Source organism: Dermacentor albipictus, chromosome 1, assembly GCF_038994185.2.
Source record: "Dermacentor albipictus isolate Rhodes 1998 colony chromosome 1, USDA_Dalb.pri_finalv2, whole genome shotgun sequence".
NCBI classification, from domain to species: domain Eukaryota; kingdom Metazoa; phylum Arthropoda; class Arachnida; order Ixodida; family Ixodidae; genus Dermacentor; species Dermacentor albipictus.
Genome location: NC_091821.1, coordinates 412,625,529 through 412,652,672, shown reverse-complemented (window position 1 = coordinate 412,652,672; position 27,144 = coordinate 412,625,529). Strand labels below are relative to the sequence as shown.

Here is a 27,144-nt window from a genome sequence, read left to right as displayed (position 1 = left end):
AACACCCCAACTCAAACTCCTTAGTGTATCGTTCCGGCTACCTGCACAAGTCTGTCACTTCAAGGGGGCCTCCTGTAGCAACATCGACGTCGAGGAAGACGAGGAAGATGTCATCTGGCTAGGGATAGGCAATTGCTTAGGAAGCGAAACGGTAGCGTGGCTCAGATCAGGCACGGCGGCACGAGGACCAGGTGATTTATTCGCCGAGCAATGACTGTTAGCTAGGGCATTCTGTTCAATAAACATATGTTCCTGTTTATTGTGGCTCATCGTCATCAACGATGTTGCACTGCACACAAGTATCCATAAATAATGCCACCTCGATATAGGTAACCAGATGAAAAACAAGCTCCACATTGTGAAACGAGTATTACAAGAGCGCAGAAGCTGCCGGCAGAGGGACCCCTTCTACGAAGTCTTTCTCTGTCACCTTTGAATACGACACACATGATGAAAAAAGCCACTGTTCTTTTTCTGTTGACCGAACAGCAGTCAGCCCGCATGCTTAACATGTCTTGAGCTATTAGAAATTACGCACATTTTAACTTCTTTCCTACGACATAGAAATCCGCCTCCTTTCCACCCTGTTAAAGTGGAAGTAGAGCGAAGCTGTTGCCGACGTTAGACAAGCACAATCGACGTTACACAAGTAACTACCACAACCCCAGCCGACGTTAGACGACGTTAGGTAACCCATTAGGGCACGTCCCTATTCTTCTATAAGCCCTGCGCCAAGTGCACGTGCTTTATTAAACTATTTCAATTTTTCAAAGTAAATTGCGTAAGGATGAAGTTGAGAGTATGACGGAAGCCCGTCCGGTCGGGATGATGCATACTTAAAAGGAAGAGGTCTGGACACCGACCAAAATGATTTAAAATAGTTATTTACGTTTCGGCTCCCCCACGGGAGCCTTGTTCACGATGAAAGAAGCGGCAGAGCTGGCGCGCCTTTTATGTTTGTCTCAAAACACGACTGAGGCACCTGGCATACACGGGCGGCAGATTGCTTTCGTTGCGATTAAGAGTGTGCGCCGTGGTTTGGATGATTACGGACTCAAGATAAAGACGCGAAGAATCATTTTGTTTGTCTTGAGACACACATAAAAAGGCGCGCCAGCTCTGCCGCTTCTTTCATTGTGAACAAGGCTCCCGTGGGGGAGCCGAAAAGCAAATAACTATTTTAAACCATTCTGGTCGGTGTCCAGACCTCTTCCTTTTAAGTATAAATTGCGCAAGGAAGTTCGTAATCTACGACTCACACACAAGCTGCAGACATGATAGCCTCGGACTGTAATTCGAGTACACGAGAAAGCATAATTATGTTTCACGGAAACTCGGACAAAGCGTTCGTCCAGCTGTGGTTTGACGTCCGTTTGACTGGCCGCGGCCGCTAGGTGGTGGTACTGATTTGGGTGAGCAGAAGCATACAAAAACTCTCTACCAACTAGAGGCTAACAGCTTCGCTGTAAAAGGAAAACAGAAACTTGTTGACAGATCTGTTTTATATATATCATGTACCACTACACAGCCCTTTTTCTGGGAGATGAGTCCTTATTTTGTTTATAAGACACTTTCAAATACCCAGACACAAAAGAAATTGCGCATCAAGTCTAGGCATATGACCCCCATTGATCAACTTTTGCATGTGACACTTTACTACTGAACTTTACTGCTCAAGAGCACAATAGACCTGCTCAAGGCGCATAATTGTAGAAAGGTCATTGCGCCATTAAAATATGAGTTACCTTACCGGTATGACAGTTTTTTATGATGTGATTATAACTATACACACTACATCTTTTTTTATTTGCAGCCAATTATCCAAACTGCAGGCTTTCGATGGCTTTTCAAGCATCAGAGGCACGACAGGATGGCCGGTACAGCATACCGCGACACACAAAGGAGCCGCCTCGCTTCTCCGCCAGTCAGTACGCCAAGAACAACAGCCTTCAGAGAAAGCACAACAACGTGGTTTTAGAATTTTGCCAGCCGGCATTTCTTACCGAACCGCACGACACCATGCAGATCTTGGACATCGGCTGTGGAACTGGGGACTTCACACGGGACTTCCTTTTACCACGATGCCTGCCATGCGGCAGGTTAGTCGGTATCGACTCCAGCATCCAAATGATCGAATATGCTAGGCGACATTCGGCTCACGAGAAGATTGAATATGAGCTGCTCGACATAGGCGATGACATGACCGAGTTTATCGGCCGTCGCGGCCACTTCGACAGAGTTTTCTCTTTTTACTGCCTTCAATGGCTGAGGAACCAGGGCGCCGCACTGAAGAACGTCGCTGCACTGATGAGACCAGGAGGACAGTGTCTTCTGGTGTTTCCAGCTTCACACCAACCTGGCGCCGTATGGCGACTTCTGGCCGAAATGGATCACTGGGAAAAATATTCAGAGGTAAAGTTATGTATTATAATATATAGTTATGGCAGCTGTCCACCGGCAGAAAAACGCGCAGGTCACTTCAAAGAATCAATAAGTATTCTGAAAAAACGACTGTCTGAAGCATGTAGACATCTGTTTTGCTTAACCACTTAGTTCCTTGAACTCAAATCACCCTTGGAAGTGTCGCGGTACGTGGTCGTAATCACGCGGCACTTTCTCACATTTCTTGCACTTCAATAGTATATTGCGGCAAAAAAGATATTTGCGCAGGACATAGCGCAAGGAAACCCAATGAATGAGATGCTTTTAAATGTAAAAATAGTTTTCTTATTCGAAGTATTTGTCGTATTTGAACAATGAAATGCTTGGTGAATAATTTTCCTCATGAAGCATGCAATTCGAACCCAAACGTTATCCTGGAGGCAAAAGAACACCGAATGCCGAACACAGTCGGGCCTCATAATCCTAGATTTTAGTAAATTTCTTTTTTAACAGCTTGGCTAACGTGAACTACGACACACTGTATAGGTAATGCATATTGTTGTTACTATATTGAGTGCATTAGTATCAGGAGTATTAAAGCATAGAGTGAATAGAAACAACTCTAGAGTATGAGCTGTCCATGATTCCCATGTACTGAAATCGTCAGCCGCAAGGGTGTCCCCATATTTCTATTCTGTGCGGGCGCCCAGGCGCAGATTATGGGATGCGATGGAGACGAGACGCGCAATCAACGCGATCTCCAGCCTTCCTCTGTATGGTGGCGCCATCTAGTCATCATACCTGTGAACGCACCCTTGCATGCATCGTAAATTTTCGATAAAATTTTCTCAATTGCCATCCGCTCTTTCTGACAAAAAGTACGGAATGAATTTTACACATGATGCATATTAACTTGGTACGTGTTTCTGCTTGGTTTGCACCATATGGTGAATATTTTTAGCGTTAGAAAAACGAGTAGTAGCAATGTGGCGCCGCTTTCTTTCACTGACTCCGGAGTTAGTATACAAACTCTACGTCAAATTGAAAAAAAAAAGGTGTAGATGTGTCAGGTGTAGGAATCCGGTCAAGTCGTAGAGGTAGATAGGGTATGGGAGAACTGAGCATGCATATATATATATATATATATATATATATATATATATATACAGTAAACTCTCACTTGTACGAACGTCAATTTATCGAATATTTCAGAATAACGAACTTTTAAAAAATACCCGGCAGTTTTGTTATAGATTCTATACAAAAATGTTTCACTTAAACGAGTTTCAGAACAGTCAATATTTCAGTTTAACGAACTCGCTCAGAGGACCAAGGCTACGATCGGCAATGTAACGTCGCTGGCGCTACAGTGCTCCTGTGGCAAAGCGGCGGCGCGGAGAACGAACGGCAACGAGGCATGGCCTCCGAGATCGTCCGCACAAAACCAGCAAGCATGTAATTTCGGAGGCCATGAACAAAGTAACGTCGCTGAACCAGTTTATAGCCCTATAACTCTAGCTGAGGTTGTAGGGTACATTGAAAAGTTGAGCGACTTTGTGTCTCAACAGCAAGCTGTGCCAGAAGAAGTGTACAAAAACATTGACTCCTTGGACAGTTTTGTTACTTTCTGTGCTTTAAAAGTACAAGTGCAGAAGAAGATTACAGATTTATTTTCTAAGTTAGAAAGGAAGCATTATAACTGTTATGAGCCTTGTACTTGTTGGTATGTACGAATTCCATTTCACACATTTCTAACACTATGGATGCCATGTCTTATGTTGGTCTAGTGAATACTCAGTTTAGTGAACTTTCAGTTAAGTGAACTATTTCCTTCGGTCCCTTGAAGTTCACTCAAGTGAGAGTATATATATATATATATATATATATATATATATATATATATATATATATATATATATATATATATATATATATATATATATATATAGTCATATAATGAGAAGCCAACAAACACTGACACCAAGTACAACATAGGGGAAATTGCATGTGCTTAATAAATGAAATCAAGTAACGATAAATTAATGGAAATTAAAGTGGATGAAAAAACAACTTGCCGCAGGTGGGAACCGAACCCACAACCTTCGCATGTCGCGTGCGATGCTCTACCAATTGAGCTACCGCGGCGGCGTTTCCCCATCCACTTTCTTGGGTATTTATGTGTACTAGTAGAACCCTGGGAGTGTTAACCAGCGCCATTAATTTCCATTAATTTATCGTTACTTGATTTCATTTATTAAGCACATGCAATTTCCCCTATGTTGTACTTGGTGTCAGTGTTTGTTGGCTTCTCATTATATGACTAATAATTATCGGGTCCCTCGGTTAACCCCCTTTCTTCTCGTTTATTACATAACGAGGGTCTCGAATCCGGCAACATTGATGCCTTCAGGTAGCATATATGGGTTTATTGACCAGTTGCCTTCACCCGAAAAAGATCACGTTCTCGTGATCACGTTCTCGTGACGCCTGCGGCAAAAAAAGACGTTCCACGTCCGCCGCCAAGGTCTGTGAGTGGGGGCGCTGGCTAACACTCCCAGGGTTCTACTAGTACACATAAATACCCAAGAAAGTGGATGGGGAAACGCCGCCGCGGTAGCTCAATTGGTAGAGCATCGCACGCGACATGCGAAGGTTGTGGGTTCGGTTCCCACCTGCTGCAAGTTGTTTTTTCATCCACTTTAATTTCCATTAATTTATCGTTACTTGATTTCATTTATTAAGCACATGCAATTTCCCCTAGGTTGTACTTGGTGTCAGTGTTTGTTGGCTTCTCATTATATGACTAATAATTATCGGGTCCCTCGGTTAACCCCCTTTCTTCTCGTTTATATATATATATATATATATATATATATATATTATGTGTGTGTGTGTGTTAATCAAGGGGCCGGATCTTCATTAACCATATCACAAGAAGCCAACAAGGACTCCAAGGACAACATAGGGGAAAATTACCTGTGCTTACTAATTGAATTAAATAAACGATATATATATATATATATATATATATATATATATATATATATATATATATATATATATATATATATATGTATAGATATCGTTTATTTAATTGACTGGCTCAGGCTGACGTGCCTTGAAGGCACGTCAGCCTGAGCCAGTCTTGCCAGTGCCTGACTTGTCTCCATGTGTCCGAAATTAGAATCTTCAAAATCCTCTTCCAGTGTCCCTCCGATGGCGGAAGTGCACCGAATAGCGCTATCACATCACCGGGTGGAACACTGTTCTTATTCGTCTATATATATATATATATATATATATATATATATATATATATATATATATATATATATATATATATATTGTAATAAGGCGATTTATTAAGAGGCACTGGGCACAGTCTGGTAGCGCTGGCAGTCGACAAACGCTGATCACGCGCACAGCCGCAACAAGAGCGCCTTCTTCGTCTTCCTCTTCACCACAATTGCCCCCGGGAGAGAAGAGGAGCCATCCTGGCGACTTACGGCGTAGGTAGGATGAGGGGGTCATAGTACGGCTTAAGTCGGTTGACATGAACCATGTCACGCCCGCGATGCCTATGGTCGGGTGAAGGTGTCACAGGTTCTACAACATAGGTGACAGCGGAGGTACGGTCTATGACGCGGTAGGGGCCATCATAGCGTGCAAGGAGTTTGGTCGAAAGGCCAGGGCTGTGAGGCGGGACCCACAACCAAACAAGGGAACCAGTCGGGAAAACTGGTGTAAGCGCGTCACTGTCATGCCGCAGCTTTTGACGACCTTGAGCAGCGGTCGTAAGGGCTCGCGCGAGCTGCCTACAGTCCTCGGCGTATTTGGCTGCTTCAGACACAGGCGTGCATTCGGAAGCGTCGGGTCGGTATGGGAGCATTGTGTCCATAGTACACGAGGGCTCTCGTCCATACAGCAGAAAAAAGGGCGAAAAGCCAGTGGTAGCTTGTGTGGCCGTATTATAGGCATACGTGACGAACGGCAAAACAGTGTCCCAGTTACTGTGATCCGAGGCGACGTACATAGTCAACATGTCACCGAGTGTGCGGTTGAACCTCTCTGTCAAGCCGTTCGTTTGCGGGTGGTAGGCTGTAGACTTGTGGTGAACGATGCTGCATGCAGCGAGAAGGGCTTGGATGACTTCGGACAAGAAGACACGGCCCCTGTCGCTGAGCAGTTCGCGTGGTGCGCCATGTCGAAGAACGAAGTTCCGCAAGATGAAGAACGCAACTTCGCGCGCAGAGGCTGCCGGGAGTGCGGCAGTCTCGGCGTAGCGCGTCAAGTGGTCGACACCTACAATTATCCATCGGTTACCCGAGGAACTGCAGGGAAGTGGTCCGTACAGGTCTATGCCGACGCGATCGAAGGGCCGAGAGGGGCAGGGCAGCGGCTGTAGCTCACCAGGTGGGCGCTGTGGAATTTTCCGCCGTTGGCACGCCGTGCAAGCGCGTACGTACTGGCGCACGAAGTGATACATGCCGTGCCAGTAGAAACGCTGCCTTAGGCGAGTATACGTTTTCAGAACACCGGCGTGACCATTATGAGGAGCAGCATGAAAATAAGCGCATATGTCAGAACGCATGTGTCGTGGTATCACCAGGAGCCATTTGCGACCATCAGGCAAATAATTTCTGCGGTAAAGAACGTTGTCGCGAACAGTAAAGTGAGCGGCTTGGCGACGAAGTGTTCGAGAAGAGGGTGTGGCGGATGGGTCGTGGAGGAAATTCAGCATAGTTGAAAGCGGGGGATCCTTACGCTGCGCGTCCGGCATATCAGCGACGTTGAAGGCTGACATGGATGCGAAGAGCGGAGACAATGAAGCCACATCACAAGGTAGCGGCGATCGAGAAAGCGCATCGGCGTCAGAGTGCTTTCTGCCCGATCGGTAGACAACGCGGATATCATATTCTTGTAAGCGGAGTGCCCATCGCTCTAGGCGACCTGACGGATCCTTCAACGAGGACAGCCAGCAAAGTGAATGGTGGTCGGTGACAACGTCAAAAGGGCGACCATATAGGTATGGACGAAATTTGACGAGCGCCCAAATAATGGCCAAGCACTCCTTTTCTGTTACTGAGTAGTTGGCTTCTGCCTTCTTTAAGGTGCGGCTCGCATACGCGACGACGTACTCGTCATAGCCGTCTTTCCGTTGTGCGAGGATTGCACCAAGTCCGATACCGCTGGCGTCCGTATGTACCTCTGTAGGCGCTGTGGGATCGTAGTGTCGAAGAATCGGTGGCGAAGTAAGTAGGCGACGTAGTTGCTGGAAGGCTTCGTCACAGGAAGTTGACCACGCGGAGATGCCGTAAGTAGCGGTAAGCAAATTGGTCAGTGGTGCGATGATAGTCGCGAAATTGCGCACAAAACGCCGAAAGTAAGAGCAGAGCCCTATAAAGCTGCGGAGTGCCTTAAGAGTAGTGGGCGTCGGAAACTCTGCGACCGCGCGAAGCTTGGCTGGGTCAGGAAGCACGCCGTCCTTCGATACAACGTGACCCAATATTGTTAACGTCCGAGCAGCAAAACGGCACTTTTTGATGTTAAGTTGGAGACCAGCAGAGGTGAGTATCTCACGCAAGCGAACGAGGTGCGTCGGGAAATCTGGCGAAAACACCACGATGTCATCAAGGTAGCACAGACATGTTTTCCACTTGAAGTTGCGAAGGATGGTGTCCATCATGCGCTCGAAAGTAGCGGGCGCGTTGCAGAGCCCGAAGGGCATTACGGTAAATTCGTACAAGCCATCGGGCGTGATGAAAGCTGTCTTCTCACAGTCATCATCTGCCATGGGCACTTGCCAATAGCCGGAGCGAAGATCCAAAGATGAGAAGTACTCCGCGCCTTGCAAGGAGTCGAGGGCGTCATCAATCCGAGGCAGCGGATAGACATCTTTACGAGTGATCTTATTGAGTCGACGGTAATCCACACAGAAGCGTATTGACCCGTCCTTCTTGCGTACTAATACTACAGGAGACGCCCAAGGACTGTGGGAAGGGCGAATGACGCCACGGTGCAGCATGTCGTCGACCTGCTCGTTAATGATCTTTCGCTCGGCTGCCGATACGCGGTGTGGTCGTTGGCGTAAAGGAGGATGGGAACCAGTGTGTACGCTGTGAGTGACGGTTGCCGTACGTCCCAGAGATAGTTGGTCACAGTCAAACGACGAGCGAAAATTCTGAAGAAGCGCGAAGACTTGCTGGCGATATGGAGGCGGCAGATCGGCGTCTACGACAGATTCAAGAACGTCTGACGACGATGACGACAACGATGATGATGATGATGCGCAGGGCACGGGAGAAGTGAGGGCGTCGAGTTCATAACAGGCCGTGTCGTCGGTAACATCGAGAATGTGAAGCGGGTCAAGGGGCTGAACACGACCGAGTGATTCGCCGCGCAGTAACGTCACATGGTAGTGAGATGGGTTACACACAAGCATTGAGGATAATCCAGACGCAGTGGTGAGGACGGCAAATGGGAGAGGTAGGGCCTTGCGACGGAGAAAAATCGGCGACGGTGTAAAAAGCACTGTAGCGTCTGGCGCGGTAGAGCAAGAGACGGGCACAAGCGCACACATGTCGGGTGGTATGTCCGTATCGGACACAATAGTGAGCTTGGAGGCTTTCTGTTCAGAAGGGTCAGGCAGTGGGGCATCGGCAAGCGGGAAAAGCGCTACTTCGGCCCGGGCACAGTCGATTATGGCACGATGATGAGACAAGAAGTCCCAGCCGAGGATAATGTCATGTGAACATGATGACAACACGAGAAATTCAACAACACAGACAATGCCGTCGATGACCACCGTGGCAGTACATTGAGCGAGCGGGGCTATATGCTGCGCAGTCGCGGTGCTTAGAAGCATACCAGACAACGGCGTTGTGACCTTATGGAGGCTGCGACAAAGCTTTTCGTCGATAACAGAAACTGCAGCCCCAGTATCAATAAGCGCAATGGCGGCGGTTCCTTCGACCAAAACGTCCAATAAATTGCGTGGCGACTGTGCAGGCCTTGTAGAAGTCGCGAAGCTTGCAGTTCGTGCCTGCGGAACTGCAGCAACTAGTTTCCCTCGCTAGGTGACTGGCGGCGACGTAAGGGGGAAAGTGAGCGACGACGTGGTGATGGCGAACGATGGGTGCCGACAGGGCGTCGAGGAGGCGGCGAAAACTCGTGGTCGGGAAGAGCCGCATGCCCGGTGGTGTCATGGGAATAGGCATATCCAGGCGGTGCGATAGTAGCGTTACCAGGTGGCATGCGACGATGGCAGAAGCGCGCAACGTGGCCGGCGACACCGCAAGCGAAGCATATGGGTCGGTTGTCGCGTGTGCGCCAAGGGGTCTGAACTGGGCGTCGAGATGGAACGGGAGGCGACGCGGGAGGAGGTGCAGCTTGAAGTCGCATTGGCGCCGGAAACGAGAACGTCGGCGGCGCAGGTCGCGCGGCGACTTCGGCATAGGTCAGAGGTGCAGCCACGGGAGGGCAGGGGTGGGCGAAAGGTAAAGACCCAGCAAGTTCCTCGCGAATGGCCCGCCTAATGGGAGCAGCCAGAGATGTGTCAGGCTGGGGAGGTCCATCATTGAGAGGCAGCATAGACAATTGGCGTGCCACCTCCTCACGAATGAAATCCTTAATCTCAAGAGAGAGCGATGCTGCTGGCGTGGTGTTCGAGCGAAGTGTGAGGCCCGAGAGAGAGTCGCCAGGTGCGAGAGCGCTGCGCGCAAGGACCCTTTGTCGACGCAGCTCATCGAAGCTCTGGCAAAGAGTGACGACAGCTGCCACAGAAGTAGGGTTCCGCGCCAGGAGCATTTGAAATGCGTCGTCCTCGATGCCCTTGAGGACGTGCTTCACCTTGTCCTCTTCAGTCATGGTAGAATCGACGCGGGCGCAAATATCGACGACATCCTCTATGTAACTTGTATAAGTCTCGCCGGGCTGTTGAGTGCGCTGGCGGAGGCGTTGTTCTGCACGGAGTTTTCGCAAGGCTGGGCGACCGAAGACTTCCGCGAATGCAGTTTTGAAAGCGGACCAGGTTTGCAGTTCCCGTTCGTGATTGTGGAACCAGAGGTTCGCAACGCCAGCAAGATAGAAGATGACGCTACGGAGCTTCGTCGGGTCATCCCACTTGTTGTGTTCACTGACGCGCTCGTAGGTAGAGAGCCAGTCTTCTACGTCAGTCTCACCTGATCCGCTAAAAACAGGAGGGTCCCGCTGCCGTTGCATGGCGCCGCACATGACAGGAGCGGCAGATGCGCCGAGTGGATTGTTGGGAGCGTCGGTCATAGTAGCGGCTGGAGCAGATGTTAAAGTTCGGCTGTGAAGTTCCAGGGCGAGGTCGGGGAGTGGAGCACCTTCCACCAAATGTAATAAGGCGATTTATTAAGAGGCACTGGGCACAGTCTGGTAGCGCTGGCAGTCGACAAACGCTGATCACGCGCACAGCCGCAACAAGAGCGCCTTCTTCGTCTTCCTCTTCACCACAATATATATATATATATATCATATATATATATATATATATATATATATATATATATATATATATATATATATATATATATATATATATATATATATATATATATATATATATATATATATACACACACCACTGTGTATATATATACACAGTGAAAGCTCGTTAATTCGAACTTCAATAATTCGAATTTATGGATAATTCGAACTGTACGATTTGGTCCGGCCAAGTTCCACAGAAGTCTATGTATAAAAAAGTCCGTTAATTCGAACGCGAGGAAGTTCCCTCAAAGATAATTCGAACTACGCTCACCTGGCACATGGCCAGAGAAAAGCGCCTACTGCCTACACACAAGGCTGTATTGCCTCCGAAACGGAGAGAACGGCGAGAGAAGGTAAAATCGGAAAAAAATCTAACCGACGCGGGGTCAGCCAGAAGGCAGTGGCGGCTGCCGCCTCTCCGTTCTACGTAAACTCCAAGACTTCTTGCCCGTTGCGAATCTCGGAGGCTTTGCAAATCTTGTACAGCTGCTAATGTTGTGCGGAGATGGCACGGCAAGCGCCAAGACACAGCGAATCAAGTACGTCGCAGCTGCGCTTGCAATCAAGAACCAACGAATCGGGGCCTTCGCCACCTTCACATGTTCAGCGTCTTTGTCTCGGCAGTCTTCATCGGTTGTGCACCTCTGTTTTCAGCTTAGGAGGTATCGGCCGTCGCGAATCATTGTAATAGTGTTAAGCCTCGGCTAACGTTCATTTCGGTGGACATCGGTGGTGTGGCACAGTCGGACCCAGAGCTTCGACTTGAAGATGGCGTGTGCCCTCGGCACACGCCATCACTTTCTGACACGCCAAATTTCTGACATGCCCTACTGCTTCCAAATCGCAGTGTACTGTTGCTCTCCTTCACTTTCGTTAGTTCGAACTTCCGTTAATTCGAACTGAAGCGGCTTCCCCTTGCGGTTCGAATTAACGAGCTTTTACTGCATATATATATATATATATATATATATATATATATATATATATATATATATATATATATATATATATATATATATATATATATATATATATATATATATATATTGTCACAGTCGGTGATGTGGATATACCGGCCGACCCTTTTTTTCGCGTTGGCGTTGATCTTCTCGGACCATTCCCTATGTCGAATGACGGAAATAGGTGTATTGCCGTCGCTACGGACTTACAACTCGCTATGCCATTACTAGAGCCCTACCGACCAGCTGCGCTACAGACGTCGCTGATTTCTTGCTTGACGACGTTATCTTGCACCACGGTGCACTTCGTCAACTTCTCACCGATCGAGGCAGATACTTTCTTTCCAAAGTCATAGACGAGCTACTTCGATCATGTGCTACTAAACACAAACTTACTACCACTTACCACCCTCAAACTAACGGTCTTACCGAACGCCTGAACCGCACAATAACTGACATGCTCGCAATGTATGTTTCCTCCAATCATCGCGACTGGGACATTGCTCTACCATTTGTCACGTTCACCTACAATTCCTCGCGCCACGACACAGCTGGCTATTCCCCCTTCTATCTCGTCTTCGGCCGTGAGCCAACTTTGCCTTTTGAGACACTCCTCTCGACCACGCTCGATTCGCCGACAGAGTACACTCGGGATGTCATAACCGCAGCGACCCAAGCACGCCAGATTGCCCGCATTCGTCTTTCTGCTTCACAGACACGCCAGAAGTGCCGTTACGACCAGCGTCATCATGACGTGCATTATGAACCAGGTGCTCTTGTGCTAGTCTGGTATCCAACTCGGCATGTTGGTCTTACGGAGAAATTCCTCTCGCGATACTATGGCCCTTACCGCATCCTTCGCCAGGTGACCCCTGTCACGTATGAAGTGTCTCCGCTGGATGCCACGGTGCCTTCACCTCTCTCTAACATCATCCACATCAGCCGTCTCAAACCTTACCTTTCTCGGACAGATGAGCCGCACCAATCAGGTGCTTTTTCCGACGGGGGTGATGTCACAGTCGGTAATGTGGAAAGAAGACGACACTGATGGTGGTCTTAGAGACGACGAAGTGTTTCAGCGTATCGATGCTCTACGCTTGTTGGCTCAGCCATTAAAAGCCACTTGTAAATAGACGAACGCTTCTGCCTTCCCGTAACAATATATATATATATATATATATATATATATAGGTTGTGGGTTATGGGTTCGGTTCCCACCTGCGGCAGGTTGTTTTTGCATCCACTTTAATTTCCATTAATTTTTCGTTTCTTTATTTCATTTATTAAAGCACAAGTAATTTCCCCTATGTTTTCCTTGGTGTCAGTGTTTGTTGGCTTCTTCTGGCTTATATATATATATATATATATATATATATATATATATATATATCAGAAGACAATAGCAGAAGACGAATAGAAAGTAGACTGTTATTGTTGTTGTTGGTGCTCACGCTCGCCCTGCTCAGCCGTTGTTTCTTTCTGGGCATTCATATAAAACGCCGAGCGCATCTAACCTTAAACGCGTACTATCAGTTGATGGAGCGTGCTGGTTCCTTTTCATACTGGAACTCCGTACCCGGACTCTACCCCCCGTCTCGGCAATGCCTGACGACCTGCCACAGCAAGGTGCTACCAGAGCACCGGTGATCGTCTGCACCGGAGTACCAAGACAGCGAAACCCTGTCATTTTCAACGGCACCGACGAGCACGACGTCGAGGACTGGCTCACTTTGTAGGAGCGGGTGAGCGCCCAGAATAAATGGGATGACGGCGACAAACTCAGCAACGTCAACTTTTACCTGGCGGGCGACGCACAGCTGTGGTTCCGCAACCACGAAGCTGATATTTCCAACTGGTCGTCCTTTAAAACGAGCTTCGCGGAAGTCTTCAGCCGACCCGCTGTTCGCTAGCTCGGCGCAGAACAGCACTTATGCGGACGTGCCCAGAAATCCGGCTCAAATTTTACGTCCTACATTGAAGATATTGTCGACCTCTGCCACCGCATCAACCCTGCTATGTCCGAATTTACAAAATCTGACGCATCATAAAGGGAATCGAGGACGACGCCTTCCACATGCTCATTGCAAAAAATCCCCAAACTGCCACGGACGTCGTTCAGTACTGCCAGAGCTACGACGAGTTGCGGAAACAGTGCATTTCGACACGCCTCCCGAGCTCTGACATGGCCAACATGTCAGCAATAACTGTACGCGTCGCTTCTATTGACACAAATACAACAAATACAGCAGTTTGTCCGAGAAGAAGCGGCACGACAATTGTTCCTTGTTGCCCACATTCCTGACACCGCGCTGACGCTTGCTCCGACGCTACGACAAGCAATAGAGCAGCAAATTTCTGAGGCACTACCAACTTCCTACCAGCGTCCGCCTGTTTCCGCTCCTCTAACTTCTGCGGAAGTCGCACTGTCACCAGCAATGCCGCTCGGCACGGATCCTGTTCGACCTGCAAATGACTTCTATGCTGCGCGTGCGCCTGTCCGCCCGAACCCGCCACCTTTTCGCCGTCCCGCACCGCCGTCCACTAATCCTTGGCGCACACCGGACAACTGGCCTATCTGCTACTTCTGCTGCTGCTTACCTGGCCATGTCGCACGTTTCTGTCGTCGCCGTGAATTCTGTACTTGTGTGGGCAAAGGAAATCAAGGTTTCTTGCATCCTGAGCCACCGCACTCGATCTCCTTCCACACAGCGATGAACACCTGGGACCCTGTAACGTAAAACTATTCCAATGTGTTTTTATTCCAATCTCCTGACGTCAAATTCGCGTAACTGCCGACGCAAGCATTGGGCGGTCACCCATCGGGTTCTCTGAATATACCAATAAAACGCGCTCCTCGTTCATAGGAGGTCACTTTTGTTTGCTTTAAAAACGAATGACATTGCCTACAGTGAGCGGCTTGTATTATCTAATTGGCTCACAAGAGGCGAGAAGCACGCTCAAGTGGAGAGGGATTCGATAGGGCCGAGTTACTGCACTGAAAATCCACAACCGGATGAAGAGGGCGGTGCCGGCGTCTGCGATTGGTCCGGTTTCCCTTACTTAGCTTGCGGTGGCTCGTTGACAATCGCGGCAGCATGCAAAGGAAGCATAAGAATGACGCTAAAACAGATCCTCAGCATAGGAGATTTGGCAGAACGAGGTCGTAAACGGGCCGAAAGTGCTCGAAAATGTTACACGGCCGCGTAGAAAGCTTTATTACACGCAAAGAAACCCATGCTCTTCGACAGGTGCGAGTAGCCAGTGCCTGAGTGATCGGCGGCAGCCATCTTTTATTCCGTTCGGAACGGGGCAGCCTGGGCGATTCAGAAGAAAATTCAGTTTTGTTCGGATATTAATGCATCTTTATGGCGTACATGTCACTTTGACGCGGTGAGTTTTTGCGGTTTTGTGACGCCGCGTGAGAGGCAGGTGAAGTGGGCGCAGCCTGAAAACTTTTGACCAATGGCCGAGGGCTAATGGCGAACAGGCGTCGAATCAGAACTAACTATTTTTCTTTTGTTCGGTGAAATCATGCATAATCCGTGTGAACACGTTATATCAGATGGGAAGCTGTCGCGGTTTTCGTGACGTCGCGTGACAGACAGGTGAAGCGGGGGTGGTCCAAAAAGTTTTCGACCAATCGCGGAAGGCTGATTGCAAAATTGGAATAGAAAAGTTTGGAATAGTTTTACGTTATAGCGCCCCTGCTCACCGCATCGACGTGGCTACGGCAAGCGTCGGTCGCCCTCACCTCGTCGCCGTTGACTCTCCCCTATGGTTCGTCGCTCTTCGCCCGTTCACGTGGAAAATTTGCCATCACAGTTCCAGAGGCAAGAATTGCGCTCGTGTAGATAACTTCAAGGCCTCGATTTCTAGCTGCGAACGAAATAGCGTGAATATCGAAGGTGTTTCCGTGCAAGCGCTCGTTGATACTGGGGCCGCTGTGTCTGTCCTTAGTGGAGACATGTGCCGCAAGTTAAAAAAAGATCACAATTCCGCTTTCCGACGTCTCCCTGCGTACAGCAACCGCGCACCACATTCAACATTCAGTGACATGCATAGCTCGCCTTGTCATTCAGGACAATTTGTACGTAGTCGAATTTGTCGTGTTTTTCACCATGTTCGCACGACGTTATTTTGGCTTGGGACTTTCTTGCTACTAACCATGCCGTCATTGACCGTGCGCGTGCCGAGCTTAAGTTGTAGCCGATGTGTGACGCCTCATCTGACAAGCCACCTTATCGACTGGTCGTCGCCGCAGACACTGACATATCTCCTTTGTCTTCTGTTTTTGTGCCACTTTCTTGCAGCTGTGCTCTCTCTTCCACCGCCCTGTTTGTGCCCTCCGAAGCCATCGCAAAAGCTTCCTCCTCCTTTTTGCAGTTCTCGCAGTCGAACACTCTTGCAGCGCCATTTATATCACTAATCGGTTTTCTTCCACAGCCACCTCATTCCGTGGCCAATGTATAGGTCGGCTTGAAGATATTGATTCCGTCTACTCTACTCAACTGCCTGACGACACGTTGTCTTCTCGTCGACAGCCTCACGTCTGTTACCACCGCCGATGTTTCCTCCTTAGAGGCCTTCCATGCGTCAATTAACTTCGAACTCCCGCCTGCCCAGCGTACGCAACTCTTGAAGCTGCTCGACCGTTTTCGCATGCCATTCGATCATAAACAATTATTTTTGTCCTTGGGTCATCCGCCATCCGCCATCGTTCACTACAGTGACAACAGCACTCATGCACTCCTACGCCAGCGTCTATACCGAGTTTCTTACGCTGAACGCCGCGTCATTGATGAACAAGTCAGTTACATGCTTCATCGTGGTGTTATTCAGCGCTCACACAGCTTTTGGGCCTCCGCACTTGTGCTGGTGAAGAAACAGGACGGTAGCATCAAATTTCGCGTTGATTATAAGCGCCTTAACAAGATTACGCGAAAAGATGTTTATCCGCTGCTCAGAATCAACGATGCTCTCTACTGCTTGCAAGGAGCAGACATCTTTTCCTCTTTGGACCTTCGGTCTGGGTATGAATGAAACTGACCATCCCAAGACTGCGTTTGTAACTCCAGTCAGCCTATATAAGTTTCACATGATGCCATTAGGCCTTTGTAATGCGCCTGCCACCTTCGAACGTGTCATGGACAACATTCTTCGAGGTCTCAAATGGCACACGTGTCTCTGCTACCTAGCGACGTTGTAGTCTTCTCGAAGGACTTTGGCTCCCATATGACCCTCCTCGGAAGCGTCCTGACTTGCCTTCCACACGCTGTACTGCAGCTTAATTTGAAGAAGTGCCATTTTGTCGCCTGCTGGCTTACCACCTTAGGCAGTGTTGACAGCAAGGACGGTATCTTTCCTGACCCTGCAAAGCTTCGCGCCATCGCCGAGTTCCCCAAGCCGTCTACGCTGAAAGAACTCCGTAGCTTTATAGGCCTGTGTTCGTAGTTCCACCGATTCGTGCGTAATTTCGCGTCCATAATCGCCCCCTTAACGCAGCTGTTTGCCAACCGCCAAGGCATCTCGGCATGGTCTACCGCGTGTGAAGACGCGTTCGCCACATTACGCCGTCTTTTGATATCCCCACCAATTCTACACCACTTTGGCCCGGACGCTCCTACTGAAATCCACACGGATGCTAGTAGAGTAGGCCTCAGCGCTATTCTTCCCCAGCGTAAGTGTGGCTTCTAAGAGTACGTCGTCTCTTACGCAAGCCACAGTCTCACCAAAGCGGAAACGAGCTATTCGGTCACCGAAAAATAATCTCTTGCTATCGTTTGGGTAATCACCAAATTCCAGCCTTACGTATATGGCCGTCTATTTGACGTCGTGACCGATCACCGCGCCCTGTTCTGGTTGTCGTCATTAAAAGACACATCTTGTCGCCTAGCTCTTTGTGCGGTTCGTCTACAGGACTATGACATCCGTGTTGTCTACCCGTCGGCCCGATAGACAACACGGTAGACAATGGGATGCCGACGCTCTTGCGCACTCACCACTGCCTTATCAGCATGGTACTGCATCTGTCTTCAGCTACGATTCTTGGTCTCTTACAATCACCGACATGACAGCGGAGCAACGCAGGGATCCTTGGATAGCCTCTCTTCTAGAGTATTTATTTCAACCGTAACTACGCACCACCGATCACTGGCTTCGTCGCACTGCTCGTCCTTTTGCCATCCGCGAAGGGCTCCTGTACCGCCACAACTACCTGCCTGATGGCCCTAAACGGTTAGTAGTGATACCTCGCCATTTACATTCCGACGTCTGTGCCCGTTTTAATGCGGATCCGCAATGCGCCTATGCCGGTGTAGTAAAGACGTATGCATGCCTGCGACTTCGGTATACTGGTGAGGAATGTACCACTTCGCTGGCAGTAGGTTCACTCTTGCTCCAAGTGCCAATGCCGCAAGAGCCCACCTCACAAGATAATAGGGCCGCTCCAACCATTGCCTTGTCCCTCCCGGCCTTTCGACCGTATCCCCATCGATTTGCATGGCCCTCTACCGTACGCCCCAGACCGAAACCGCTCGGTCATCGTTGCCGTGGACCACTTCACGCGCTACGAGGATACATCGGCGCTCCCGGCAGCCACAGCACGTGAAGTCGTCTTGTTCATCCTTCGCAACCTTGTTCTTCGACACGGTGCGCCTCGGGAGCTACTGAGTGAACGTGGTCGTTCATTTCTATCCGAAGCTGTAGAAGCCCTCCTTCAAGAATGCAACATTGTCCATAGAGCTACAAGCACCTATAATCCGCAAACCACTGATATGACTGAACACTTTAATTGTACTCTCGGCGACATGCTCGCTATGTACGTCTCCACTGACCACACTAACTGAGACCGCATCTTTCCCTTTGTTATGTATGCTTACATTAACATCACTCAGTCCTACCACGGGATTCTCCCCCTTCTTGCTTCTTTATGGTCGCGTACCTTCCTCGTTTATGGAAACAATTCTTTTGTATCGCACCGACGCCTCCGATTCTACGACTCTATCCGAAGCCGCCGCTTATGCCGAAGAATGTCATCAGATCACTCGCACACTTACCGCGCAAGACCAGGCCATCCAGAAACATATATTCACCCGCAACGTTGCTATGGCTTTGCGGTCCTTCCTCTACTCCTGGCCTTTCTAGAAAGTTCTGCTCAAAGTATGACGGCCCTTACCGGGTTCTACAACCGACGTCCCCGGTCAACTACGTCATTGAGCCTATTCAACCATCTACGGACCAACGGCGTCGTGGACGTGAAACTTTTCATGTCAACCGACTGAAGCCGCACTACGACCAACCAGTGCTGCCTGTTCCATAGGTCGCCAGGATGGCTGCCTTTTCGCCGGGGAGTGATTGCAGTGAGAAATACGAACGCCAGCAGAAGACGAAGAAGACGGTAGTTGTTGTTGGTGCTGGCGCTCGTCCCGCTCGATCGTTGTCTCTTTCTGGGCATTCATATAAAACGCCGAGCGCATCTAAAATCAAAAGCGTATATGTATACGAACGAGAACAAAGGGAACCAAGCGGCCCGATATTTATTAATCATAGCATAAGAAGCTAACAAACCGATACCAAGGACAAGATAGGGGAAATTAGTTGCAGTTACTAGTTGAAATTAAGAAACGATATATTAATAAAAATGAAAGTGAATGAAAGAACTACTTTCCGAAGGCGGGGAACAGTGCACGTCTTTGAATTTCGCGTGCGATTATCTTAACAATTGAGCTACGGTCGCGGTGTTTTCCCATCCACTTTCTTGGGTATTTGTTTCCTACTGGAACCCTGGGAGTGCTAGCCAGCGCCACCACTCACAAACCTAGGCGGCGGATGTGGAAAATCCTCTTTGCCCCAGGAGTCAAGAGTGCGTGATCGATTTGGGACAGGGCAACTGGTCCATAAACCGACACATGTTACCTGAATAAGGCATCAATGTTGCCGCATTCGAGACCCTCGTAATGTAATGAACGAGAAGAAAGGGTACCGAGCGGCCCTAGTTTTACAAATCATATCGTAACAACACAGCAAATAAAGACACCAAGGACAACATAGGGGAAGCTACTTGCACTTACTAATTAAATAAACAGATGATAAATAAATGGAAATGAAAGCGGAAGAAAAAACAACATGCTGCAGGTGGGACGTGAACCCACGCCTCCGTATCAATGAGCCACACCTGATAAATAAACCACGTACTCGTGAGATGACGTACTAGTGACGCCTTCGGCAAAAAGGATATGATCCGCCACCTAGGTTTGTGAGTGGTGGCGCTTAGTAACACTCCCAGGGTTAGTTTAGTGAAACATAAATACTCCAGAAAGTGGATGCGAAAACGGCACCGCTGTAGCTCAAATGGTAAGAGCGTCAGATTTGTACTGAGAAGACATAGGTTCGTGTCCCACCTCGGACCGGTTGTATTTTCATCTCCATTCATTTGAATTGAATGAGCATTTGTGTAATTCAAATATTAGGTGCAAGTAATTTCCCCTATGTTGGCCATGGTGTCTTCATATATATATATATATATATATATATATATATATATATATATATATATATATATATATATATATATATATATATATATATATATATATATATATGAAGACACCATGGCCAACATAGGGGAAATTACTATATATATATATATATATATATATATATATATATATACCAAGTGAGCTCCTGAATTCCTGAATAACCCTTTGCAGTGTGATGTGAACTCGGCTTGACTTATGGATCCGGGACCTCGAGGAGGTGCGACGGAAGCATTTTCTCTAGCTTATGCCCCTAAATCGCCATTGCACATTTTATTGCAGATTTCACCAAAACCACTTACGCAGCCTACATCAATGAGCTAAGTCTTCCCGGAAATAAATGGTATATGCGTTCAGCACCGTTCGTTCTATGTGCCGTGAAAAGTTAGCTTTCGTTTTAAAAGCACGTTGTCGCCGCTTAAACGAATGAGCCCGCTGGGCCTGGCGGATTATTTACGAAAGGCTGAATATTGAAGGGTCATTGTGCGGAAGACCGGCTCCTTCGGCCAGGGAAATAATTTCTGCTAATTACCTAAGAAGCTGATCGGACGTTGATATAACCAATATCTTCCAGCGATGCGCTGATGTGCTAGTGCCTTAGCAAGTTGAAAATGCGCTGAGAGAAACAACTGCCTAAAATGTGGGACGTTTGATTAGTCACATTTTGGCTGCAATTTTTCTACATTACTGCAAGGAGTGCCGACAACTCTAGTGAATGCCTAAATCTCTTAGGTAAATTTTTAGGTTACCATTCGACATGTCTATATTGTTGAGAATGCAGTGTTGTGAACGTGCGATATTTGCCGACCATGAGCTTCGCATCCACATTTTGCTCAGACATTGTTGCGGTTCATTTCGAAGAGCCATTACATGAAGAGCAAGACCGAACAGATCCAGTACATGTCGTCATTGGTGCGGGAAGCCGGCCTCTGCCCCAACATCCTTGTGCTGCCAAGGCTGGTGACATTTGACGGATGGTCTGAAGAGGACATAATCGGTAAGCGCGACGACGACGCGAATAAAAAGAAAAGCGATTTTCTACGTAGAGGTTTTCTTAATGGAATTACCTCAATTTTATGAAACTGCACACACCAGCCTAATTGGTACTGCGTTTAGTAGTCTTAACGTACTTCAGGGAATCCCCGAGGACTATATACGTATCTTTGTCTCTAACCATTTTCTTGACTACCTTGTTCACTGGGTAGTCCGTGACGTAATGCGTTGCTGTGGCGAAGGAAAGGATTGGAGACAAACCGTCGGACTAACTTGGGTCACTGAGTATGCGAAAATGTGTACATAAGTGCCAGCTTTCAACGAACCGCTATCACGTCGATATAGGTCTCTGTAGATGCTTATGCTAGGAGAATGCCAGCAAACTTTCGAGTAGGAAAAAATCGAGAGGCAGACATAGACAAAGAGACAGGAAGGTGGCTGGACTAACAACTGAACTTTATTCATGAAAACGACGTCCCCCAAGTCCGTACTGAACATGCGCAGGCATAACCAAACAAACAAAAACACGGTCAACACCTTATCTATGCACGTCTACAGTTATCAAGAAATAAAAGCTCTTTCTTGGTTAGGAACACAGATGGCGCGCTTACACACTTCTCGGGGCCAAGTTTATAGATGCGATAGGCTTCAATCAGTTCTCTTTCCTGCTGGGTCTTAGCCTTTGCCAAGATTGAAACGTCATTGAAGATAGGATCACAACCGCACTCCTTACAATGCAGCGGAAGATTACCTCCTGTGCCTGTGGGTATTAGATTTGCATGCGCACGCATGCGATCATTGACACAGCGACCGGTTTGTCATACATAATCTCTACCACATGTCAAAGGGATACTGTACACTACACATGTGTCGCACGTGCGGCGCTTCACAACATGCTTGGTATTGCACGTACTCTTTCGCGAACTGTGCTGCGAGACCCTACTGCAAAGTTTTGCAAGCTTACAAGGCGCCGAACAAGCCAAACTGACGTTGTTTCTTGCCGCAACCTTTTTCAGTCTATGAGAAATGCCATGTACATAAGGCATGACCACCAAGTTCTTTTTTATTTTGTCTCGCACTTCACGAGCCTCCCTGTTTTTCTTTTTCAAACGCTTGTACACAGATTCAGCCACTGCAGTGATCAAAGTCTTTGGATAGCCTGCCGTTAACAGTCTCCTTTCTTGCTGGGCGGCACTGTCTTGCATTAGATGCGTACAACACTTTTCCACCGCATTCGACAAGCACAAAGAGGCTATGCCACGCTTGACCAGTTTCGAGTGAGCGGATTGGTACGGTAGCATTGTCTTTTTAGTTCTTGGACTATAAGCCCAGCAAATGTGACTTTGGGGGTGAAAGGTTAGAGTCAAATCTAAAAACTTGATTGAATTTTCTTGTGGTGCCTCGTGGGTGAAACTAAGATGCCGAGAGCAATGCTGAAAAACTGATAAAATACTGCAAATAATATCAGCGAAACAATCACTTCGTCTGATATTTAAGAGAACCAGGAAATCGTCGACATACCTGAACACCCGGGCAACACGGTAATCGGTAATGGCGTCTGACAAAGACTTGTCGAATTTCGCTAATAAAATACCGCACAGTACCGTCGCAACACTTGACCCTATACAGATACCATTATTCTGTAAAAACATCTTGCCATCGAATTTAACAAAAGTTGCCGACAAGTAAAAAAGTAACAGTTCCATAAAACTCTCAGTCGAGAGGCCACAACTACCTTGAAAAGAAGTCTCTCCTTGGCATTCGATAGCTTCCCGCACTGCCATAAAAAGTTCTTCATGCGGAATAGAATAATACAGCTCTTCAATGTCCACAGAAAATGCCGTGTTCGCTGTTAGCACTTCCGATCTCAAAGTGTCGATCACTACCCTTGAACTGTCAATGCCGAATGGGTCCTCAGTGGCAAGGGCATTCAAGGAACGTTGCAAGAACCTTCCAACAGGCTTCTGCCATGAGCCTTCTTCTGTAACTATGGTTCTCATAGGGTAGTCAGGCTTGTGCGTTTTTACAGTGAAAAATGCGGAAAGTACATCACCCTTGCTCTTCTTAACAGTCTTTTCTAACAGCTCCAGGTTAAGCCTTTTTAGCAGCTCCAAGGCACTTCTTTTCACTTTTTCTGGTTTTACGCACACAGCCTTGAAGTTTTTGCTCAAAGCTTCTTTGGCTTTCTTAGTGAACGAGGTATTCGGGAAGACAACAAACCCACCTTCCTTATCGGACTGCAGAAGTCCAAGGTCATTGTCCACGCAGAAACGTACAACAGGCCGCATGAGCTTTTCCGTGGGACCATGGGAAGGTCCTGAATGCTGGAGTTGTTCGATACCCTCTGATATGCACCTTCCCTTCTCCTCGGAAGGCGCTTTTCGTGATATCTCCCGGACATTTGCTAGAAGCTGGTGACCACGCAAGCTCGGTGCCAAGGCGAACTTGGGTCCCTTGACCAGTAGGTCGTGCACTCCAGCTGGAACCGTAGCGTCGTCGAGGTAGATGACGCGTCCAGTACCCGGGTTTACCTTGCTCCGCTTCGGAACATGACGAAGCACGTCGCGCCAAAAGGCTTCAACCAATAATCCAGCTCGGTGTATGTGTTGACGCAACCTAGCTGGTCCCAAATAGGAATCTTGACCTTGAAGGCACGTCAGCCTGAGCCAGTCTTGCCAGTGCCTGACTTGTCTCCATGTTGCCGAAATTAGAATCTTCAAAATCCTCTTCCAGTGTCTGTACTTATCGGGCCCCTCGGTTAACCCCCTTTCTTCTCGTTGATATATATATATATATATATATATATAGACGAATACCAGACAGTTGGCGACAAAGTAGAATGAATTTAATTTATAAAGGTAAGGGTGAGAAAGGTAGAATTCACTCGTAAAGAACGTTGACTATTACATCGGTAATTTACAGGCTAGCAATGCCGGCAATCAAATTCAAGCTGCAAGCATGGGCAGAGAGTAATAGCTTTTTGGCAGAACTTCAGAATGGCTTCAGAATAGGTAGACGTTTGAATGATAACCTATTTTTTCTCACTCGGTATACTGATATATCAAAAGTAGAAAGCAGAACGTTATATGTGGCCATTTTAGGCATTACAGGAGCCTATGACAAAGTAGACCGCAACATTTTGTGGGATATTCTGGCAGGGGAAGGCTTAGGTGACGATTGTGTACAGCTTTTGAGAGGGATTTACCTAGAAAATACCGTTTGCGATGAATGGGAAGAGATGGGGAATGAGGAGAAAGTTCATATCAACAAGGGACTGAGGGAGGGGTGCCCTTTATCCCCATGGCTGTTTATGATGTACATGGTGAGGATGGAGAGTGCGCTAAAAGGAAGTAATATCGGCTTTATGCTCTCATACAAACAGGTGGGTACTCTAGCAGAGCCGCAGCTTCCAGGTTTATTTTATGCGTATGATATTGTGTTGCTTGATAACAAGCAAAGTGATTTGCAACGTCTGGCTAATATCTGTGGACAGGAAGGCCACAATTTAGGTTTAAAAATTGGTGTTAGAAAATCAGGTGTTGTGGTATTGAATGAAAACAGTGAACAAACAGTGGCGATACAGGGCCAAGAAATACCTTGTGTAACAGAATATAAATACCTTGGTATATGGCTAAGCGAAGGCTATAGATATATGGAAACAGAGGAAAAAACAATAACAGTGAAGCGGAAGAGAAATGGGCAGCCATAATGAAGCACAGAGTGCTATGGGGATACAATAGGTACCAGGTGCTCCGGGGTATGTGGAAAGGTGTAACTGCTCCAGGACTTACATTTGGAAATGCGGTTGTTTGCTTTAAATTAGGGGTACAGTCAGGACTCGATGGGAACCAAAGGTCAGTGGGACGCCTCGCATTGGGCGCTCACGGGAAGACTACAAATGAAGCTGTGCAGGGTGATCTGGGCTGGACAAATTTTGTAGTGTGGGAAGCTCGCAGTAAAATTGATTACGAAGCACGACGGAGGAATATGGAAGAAAGTAAATGGGCTGGGAGAGTGTTGAGGGATCTGTACAGGAATAAAATTGATTCGCAGTGGAAGAAAAGAACTAGGAAGCTTACCAGCAAGTATGTGGCCTGTAGGGTGGGCAACACAGCAACAAAGTACGTCAAGCGGAAAGTCAGAGAGGCTGAATTGATCTCATGGGTGGCGGCAATGGAAAAAAAAAGCCTGCCATGCGTAACTACTTAAGAGTAAAAAACAATATCAGTAAAGAAACAATCTATGATAGAAGCTCATTACTTTTCTAAGCCAGATCGGGATGCCTTAGAACACGCACCTATAAAGCGAGACATAAGAAGGAAGAAGCATGTGCTTGCTGCGGTAAAGCTAGTGAAACGATGGAGCATGTTTTATTAGAATGTGAAGACGTGTGCTCAGCGGTCAATTTAGGCACCACTGGCCTCTTTGAAGCCTTTGGGTTCAGCGTGAGCAGTTGAAAAGTAAACATGACCTCAATAGAGATTAGTAAGAGGTGATTGGAAGACAAGTGGAAGAAATGCAGGGAAACGACAAAAAACGGAGACTTACAAAAGCAAAGCTCGCAATAGGGGATCAGAAAATTTGGTTGTGGGTGTTCGTAGGGTGTTTTTTTTCTCTTTTTTCTCTTTTCTAACCTAGGTAGGACATTAGGCAGGATAATAACAAGAGCTTGGTGGCGCAACCCACTGCCCCGTTCCAAAGGGGACGCTGATAACATCCATCCATCCATCCATCCATCTATACATCCATCTGAATAAAGCCCCTTAAACTACGCGAAGTAGCGAAACTCCCCTCCTCCACCTGCGCTCTTCGTTTCTCCTCTCTTTCACGCTCCCTCCTCGACGCTACACCTCCTACACCGCTCGAGCGTAGCAACGGCGCCAACATGCGCTCCTCCTCACACCGAAGACGCTTCTCAAGCGAAAATGGCGCTGAAGAACGACTCAAGAAACGAAGCGGGCGCGAAGGCCCACGTGATGCTAATGAGCAAATAGCAACGCGGCGTGGGCCTCGGCCAGAGCACGCGAGTAGAAGGCGGCATTCTTCTGAAGCGAAAATGGCGCTTAAGAATGACTCTAAACAAATGAAGCCAGCCTGAGGGCCCACGTGATGCTATTAGGCCAATAGCGATGCAGCGTTGGCCTCGGCCAGAGCGCGCGAGGAGGAGGCGGCATTCTTCAAAGCGTGTCGCTACCTTACCGAGTTTAAGGGGTTTTAAGAAAGAAGCGTGAGCCACGAGCACGGTTGCCACATTGCACGTTTGTCAGCGTTCGCACGCGCCAGCGCAGCGAATTTCGGCGACGACGGATGGTCTTCGCGGCGGCGCCTCTAGATGGCCCCGTGCGTTCTCAGGGAAGCGCCAAAGAGAAGGCCCGCCTGCAGTACACACCTCATACACAACTAGTTTCGACGGTAACAACATACGTTGTGTCGCTATATTTATTAAAGTCATCGTGAGATGGCTTGTGTCGAATTTTTGCAAGAATGGTTTCAGATTACTCTAAAGCGAAGCTTCCTTTGAGTTCGATCGCGGGCTTTTCTGAACGCGGATAAGTCTCGATGTATTGCCGAATACCTCATTTGCAGAACGGCGCTACTATTACTACGTTTACAGGTGTCCTGGCTGCTGCCCTTGTGTTTCTACGAATTACTCAGCGATAGAAGAAATGATGCCCAAATATGACTTTGAAACAAATATAGGTCGTCAGGAGTACAATCCCATTAATAAACCATGCCTTTCTATGCATAACTTTTAGGGACTG

General features: G+C 47.7%; 1 protein-coding gene across 2 annotated transcripts in view; it reads left to right on the top strand.

The window, feature by feature from the left end:
- Positions 1-27,144, top strand: part of LOC135913033 (juvenile hormone acid O-methyltransferase-like) — a 59,042-nt gene that overhangs the window by 2,225 nt on the left and 29,673 nt on the right. Inside the window, exons 2-3 of one of the 2 annotated variants that reach the window (XM_070532218.1) lie at positions 1,814-2,412; positions 21,251-21,386. In XM_070532218.1, the coding sequence (XP_070388319.1) occupies positions 1,840-2,412; positions 21,251-21,386 (709 nt within the window). In that variant the 5' untranslated portion in view covers positions 1,814-1,839. Of the gene's footprint in view, positions 1-1,813; positions 2,413-21,226; positions 21,387-27,144 lie in introns of both variants that reach the window. The other variant, XM_070532217.1, reaches the window with a different exon arrangement.